General features: G+C 42.6%; 1 protein-coding gene across 1 annotated transcript; it reads right to left on the reverse strand.

Annotated features, from left to right (window-relative positions):
- Window positions 1–2,010: 2,010 nt before the first annotated feature.
- Window positions 2,011–4,175, reverse strand: LOC110070865 (vomeronasal type-2 receptor 26). The gene is made up of 2 exons (XM_072977024.2): window positions 3,497–4,175; window positions 2,011–3,255 (listed from the first exon to the last, which is right to left on the reverse strand). Exon 2 carries the CDS (start codon window positions 3,251–3,253, stop codon window positions 2,345–2,347), a length of 909 nt encoding a protein of 302 aa, XP_072833125.2. The 5' UTR covers window positions 3,254–3,255; window positions 3,497–4,175; the 3' UTR covers window positions 2,011–2,344.
- Between the last annotated feature and the right edge of the window lie 2,191 nt (window positions 4,176–6,366).

Here is a 6,366-nt window from a genome sequence, read left to right on the forward strand (position 1 = left end):
GACTCCTCCTCGGCTGCTTAATTTATGCAAAACCAAATGCAATTTCACTTCCCATTTATTCCCTCAAATCATACCCAGACATCCAAGTAAAACACTCACAGGGTCCTTTTCAAAGCTAGCTTGCTCTTACATGATGTCGCCTTTGTGGTCCATCCTCCTCATGCTGGCAGCCTCCTCCTCATGTCTGTTGATTTCATTTATATATTTCCTTGTCTGTTTACATTAATTAACACTAAGTAACAGCTTTCTTTTTGCCTTTTGATCTCACCCTCTTCTTCTTTTTCTTTTCTTTCCAGGTGCCCGCTCGCAAGTGGTTCTGACTCAGGAAGGTCCGGTTGTGAAAAAACCCGGAGAATCCCATAAACTCACCTGTGCCACCAGTGGGTTTACTCTGAGGAGCACAAATATGTACTGGATCAGACAGAAACCTGGCAAGGGATTAGAATGGCTTGTGTACTATTACAGCGATGGCGACAATGTTTATTCCCCTTCCATCCGAGGGCGATTCACGGCCTCCAAGGGGGCCTCTGAGTTCTATCTCCAAATGAATGACCTGAATGCAGAAGACACAGCCGTGTATTATTGTGCAGCAGGCACAGTGAGAAGCATCTTAGCAGACCCCAGACAAAAACTCTGGACTGCAGCTGCTTTGGAGGGAAGTCCTCTGAGTGGCGCCAGTGAGCCATAAACCATAAACCAATCTGACAGACAATATGCACCAAGGGAAATATTGTTGAGGAAAACATTTAGCAGTGAACAGCTCCTAATCTTTAGCCTAGGTCCATTTCATCGAGAGCTGCTTCATCTCCTTCTAGTGGAGTTATCGTTGTAATTATGGGCCGTCAAGTCATCTTCAACTCATGATTGAACAGTTTCCAAAATGCTCTGCCCTCCACAGCCCTGGTCAACTCTTGAAAATTCCAGCCTTTGGCTTCCTTTAGGGAGTCCCTACATCATAGAAGCTTTGATTTTTCACATCCAAACTTATTTGCAACATGGTGGTTATCTATTGTGAATTATAAAGAATTGTATCTCTTGTGTATTGTCACTCTCAAGAAGTACCTTTTTAATCTTCTAAAACTGCTGCCATTTTTCAGCTACATCTTCTGTCTGTCATACCCTGGATAATTGACCTCTGTGACTTAAGCCCAAGCAAGCAGTTGGAGATACAGGGACTGCCTGCTGAAGCATCATCTTTGGTTATCTGGAAGTTGGGTCATGGCAACTGGACTTCTTTCTTACTAGGGTGACATGTTTCATGACTCTTCTAAATAGCTTCTTCAGTCTTAGATGAGTTGTGAAACATTTCAGCCTAATAAGAAAGAAGTCCAGTTGCCATGACTCAGCTTCCAAATAACCTCACCTGGATGACTGAGAACATATATCACCTTTGGTTCATCACACATCAGGAGGACTGCCAGTGTCCACTGAAGGAGACATTTGGGTAGGTCAAGAACTTAGTAAGGGATACAGTGGTGCCCCGCATAGCGACATTAATCCGTTCCAGATTAATCGTTGCTATGTGGAATCGTCGCTAAACGGATCGAAAAAACCCATAGAAATGCATTAAACTTAGTTTAATGTGTTCCTATGGGGCCCTAAACTCACCGTTCAGCAAAGATTCTCCATCTGGCCGCCATTTTTGCGCCCTCGGTAAGCGAGGGCAGGGCGCGAAAACAATGCGGGCGGCCATTTTGGGTGCGCGGCGGCCATTTTAGAACCGCCGATCAGCTGTTGAAAAAACATCGCAATGCGAAGATCGGTAAGCGAAACACTTACCGATCGTCACAATGCGATGTTTAGCCTATCTAAACATCGCAATGCGATCGTTTTTGCGATCGCGAATGCGACATCGCTATACGGATTTGTCGTTAAACGGTGCGCTCGTTAAGCAAGGCACCACTGTATTGTCATCCCACATTGCAGGAGCTCTGGTCACAAGCAACCTTTAGAAGACGCATGCCAGCGATAGATCATAATGGACCATATAAGATCTGGTATCAGAAGGGGTGGGTTACTGATCTTTATTTTTTACAGAAAAATACATCAGCTCATATTTTCCAGGCGCAAATACCAAACCCTGGCAAACAGGGAATAAAGTTACGCTATACAGTATATAAATATGTTTAATAGTTCTTGTAAATGATTGTCGGTCTGTAAAGGAAAGGAGAAAGGGTGTTGGGGAGAGGTGTAGGAAAGGAAACCATGAGTTCTTCTCTGTTTTAGATTTTCCTTTAAAGTTAGTAAAGTTAATCTCATATTTGAAGCGGAGTTTAACAAGCTCCCTGAAGTATTTTCTTGTGAGAATGTCCCTACTATTTTTCACACCCAGCCCATACGATGTTCAAATCCTTCCACGCTTCCTCTTCATTAGTTGTTCCCTGTTGTTCATCTCTGGCCTCAGTAAAATAATATAGCATTTTGGGGAAAAGATGCTACACAGCAGCCCAGCACCAGAGGCTAAGATGGAGAAGATCTCCACAGCTACCATGTATTTCCCTTTGGTGCTAAAATAGGATGGGACAAATGATAACCAAACACTGCAAAAAATCAACATGCTGAAGGTGATGAACTTGGATTCGTTAAAAGCGTCAGGCAACTTCCTGGCTAGGAAAGCCACCAGGAAGCTGATGATGGACAGAAGTCCAATGTATCCAAGAACGAGACAAAACATGGTGACAGATCCTTCATTACACTGCAGAAGGATTTCTTCAGCAACTGAGTGCTTGTCTAACTCTGGGAATGGAGGAGAGGTTCCCAGCCAGAGAGCACAGATCCCCACTTGAAGAAGAGAGCAAGAAAGGACAATGATAGTGGCTACTCTTTTCCCTGTCCACTTCCTCATCCTGGACCCAGGCTTGATGGCCATGAAAGCCATAACCACAGTAATTGTTTTGGCCAACACGCAAGAAAGGGTGACAGAGAAAATAATTCCAAAAGCAACTTGCCGGAGAAGACATGCCACTTTTCCAGGTTTTTTTACGAATAACAAGGAAGAGAGGAAACAGAACAGGAGGGTGATGAGAAGAACGTAGGTGAGCTTTTGGTTGTTGGCTTTGACGATGGGGCTATCTTTGTGCCTCACAAACGTTCCTAAGACAAAGGCCGTGAGGACGGACAGTGAAACAGCAACCAAGGCTAAGCTGATTCCTAAAGGTTCTTTGTGAGAGAAAAAGGTCACAGTTTTGGGGATACAACCGCTTTTGCTCTTGCTTGGATACTGGTCTTCTGGACATGTTGTGCAGTCATCCATATCTGAAAAAAAAGAACAGCAGACTAAGTGCTGATACTCATCTGAATATTGAATTAGCATGGCGACCTTGGATACATGAACCCACTACTCACGCTGACTTCTGTCTGATGCTGTCAGCTATGTTGTTTGGTCTCATTTTGTGGAATTAATCTAAATTACTGAGGATTTTGCAAAACTAAACAACTAAACAACAAAATTTTGTGCCACCTTTCTGGAATAATTGGTGTGCCACGCAGGGCCTACCTTTCCCATTAGAAATCTTCCCTCCTGGGCATGGAGAGCAATTGTAGCAGCAAAATTTCTCCCCTTCTTTTTTTCTCTTGTGCGAACCAGGCAGGCAGGGATCACTGCACAGAGAAAGCGGAGCCACCTGACCAAAAATGTGAACAGAAATGTTAAAACACAGAATTAAATGAGGGATGAAATCCTCACTTGTCTCTTTACCAGGTGCAAGAACAAGAAATTTAAAAATCCCCTCAAGTGCAAACAGAGACCAATTATTTTTTGTTGGTCCTGAAGGTTGTCTTCACCTTTGTGAGAGTGTGGTTTTTGCACCAGTTTATTTATTTATTTTATTCATCCACACATCTTTACCCCACCTTTTCTCCTTAAGAAGGTCCCAAGGTAGTTTACCTCATTCAAGGCAACATTTAGAAGCCCAAAACTGTAAATATACAAATATTTTAAAGAAAGAAACAAATGCCACACTAAAAAACAGTAAACAAAATCAACACCAATAAGACATTCAAAGCAACAAGGCACAACCCTTCATTTTAAAAATCCTCTCAGACAAGACAGCCACTAAAGGAAAGCCTGCATGAAGAGAAAGAATTTTGTCTGCTTGTGGAATAATGCAAACAGCAGAAATTGCACAAAAACAGCAATAGCTTGCTTTTGTTTCATGGACTTTAAGAATGAGAGGTTTAGGGCTGGTTACTCGCATCTTTTCTAGCAGTGATCCAGAATGAGCGTTCGTCCGAAGACAATCTTCCATGGTCACATGGCCAGCACGACTAGACACGGAATGCCGTTTACCTTCCCACCGAGGTGGTACCTATTTATCTACTCACATTTTTACATGCTTTCAAATGGCTAGGTTGTCAGGAGCTGGGACAAGCGATGAGAGCTCACTCCATCACATGGATTCGATCTTACGACTGCTGGTCTTCTGACCTTGCAGCACAGAGGCTTCTGCAGTTTAACTCACAGTGCCACCACGTCCCTTTCTCTTATTAGCTAGGGCTAATAATTGAGCTTAAAAATTCCTTATCAGTGTGCCAGGACAGAACCCAAATCAACCAGCAATTTGACAAGTGTTTTTCACATCCTTATCTAGTGTCTCAGGAAAACATCACTAGTTTTTTAATATGCCGGCTAGTCTTGACTTTATTATAGACTTAAAGGGAAACTACATTGCAGCTAACTCATCAGACGTGGAATCGGATCAGTTTTCTGGGGATGCAAACTTAGCCAATTTTCGTGCCTGAGAAATCTGACTTGCAAATGAAGAACATGATTAGCTCCCGACAATCAAGGGCTGAGTTGAGAACTGAGGAAAACTGTGTTGACGATCATGCACTTTCAACACTTGAGGAATTTCCCCATCCAAAATTGGTTATCAGTAAAGTGCAGTTGAGGTTATCATGAGTAAAGTATTATTTCTAACCCCCAGATCACCAGTCCTCATGGAGATTTAATTCAGTTCAGGCATTCAGCTGTTTCATATAAACTCTAAATCTGGAAGGAATCTTGAGGTAGGCATGAAATGTCCACCCTGAACACCCGTTCTCCGTCCATTCAACCCTCAGTCTTCCTGTGTTGAGGAGGTGTTTTTAAGGAGGTTTACGTTTGTACTTGCTTGAGCAGAAGAAATAATAATACAGTGGTGCCCCGCAAGACGGGCGCTCTGTTTAACAACGAAACCGCTTGCCGTCAAAGCAATGATTTTTTAACAGCTGATCGGCGGTTTCAAAATGGCTGCTGGGTAAACAAAATGGCCGCCCACTGTTTTCTGGGACGGATTCCTCGCTGCACAGGCAGCGGAAATGGCCACGCTATGGAGGATCTTCGCTGGACTGTGAGTTTCCAGCCCATAGGAATGCATTAACCGGGTTTTAATGCATTTCTATGGGCTTTTTAAAATCGCTTTACGATGTTTTCATTCTACAGTGATTTCGCTGGAACAAATTAACATCGTAATGTGAGGCACCACTGTATCCGGATCATTGAGTCCAGCCCCTGTCAATGAGGCACAGTGAGGAATGCAATGTCCAGCCATTGGCCAGGCATCTAAACCCCTGAGCTATCCTGCAGTTCATCTGTTAACCATCATTTAACCATCATCAGTTAACCATCGTGTAGTTTTTCAACAGGGTTGCCTCAAGTCTTTCTGGAACACAGGGCCTGACGCAACAGGAACGTTAAGCATGAGACTGAAACCCAGGACGTAGCAACAGCCTAGAAATAGCCTAGAAGCCATACCTGGTTAAAACGTTTGTGCCATAATATTTTTTCCTCATGAATGACGCATTCTGTTCCTTCAAAGAATGAGTTTTTGGCCATCACCTTTCCAATATTTCTTTTTAGGAATGAGTTGTTGGCAAAGATAAATATGTTTGTAATATCAAACCCGGCAATTATTTCTCTGTCTCCATTAAAGGAGAGTTTTTCTCCAGCTGTGTTGTTAAAGGAAACGCCTTGAAGAAATCTATGCAGCTATTTGAAAGAGAATAGAACAAAATTACAAGCCAGAAGATAATATATTGGAATTCCCAAACTAAGATTTTACGTTCAGGTGTCTCCCTCTTAGTATAACCATATAAGCAGTAGAAAGGAACACCTAGCTTACAAATGTGGATTTTTTTAAATAATTTTTTTAAAATTTAAAATGAGACCCTATAAATGTCTCTCAGTATAAATTAGTTACAATCTGTCTTCTTCATGCATGTTCATTTTCATTGCTATGTCATCTCAGATATTTCTTTGCAGAGACATTACCTGCCAAGGCTGGAGATCCTGTTGCAGCTTACCCTTCTTCGTTTTTCTGTGGCTGGATCTAGATGAGCCCAAGGCATGCAAAGCATGTGCCACTACATAGACAGCATTGTAGACGC

Source organism: Pogona vitticeps, chromosome 6 (genome assembly GCF_051106095.1).
Source record: "Pogona vitticeps strain Pit_001003342236 chromosome 6, PviZW2.1, whole genome shotgun sequence".
Taxonomy (NCBI): Eukaryota; Metazoa; Chordata; class Lepidosauria; order Squamata; family Agamidae; genus Pogona; species Pogona vitticeps.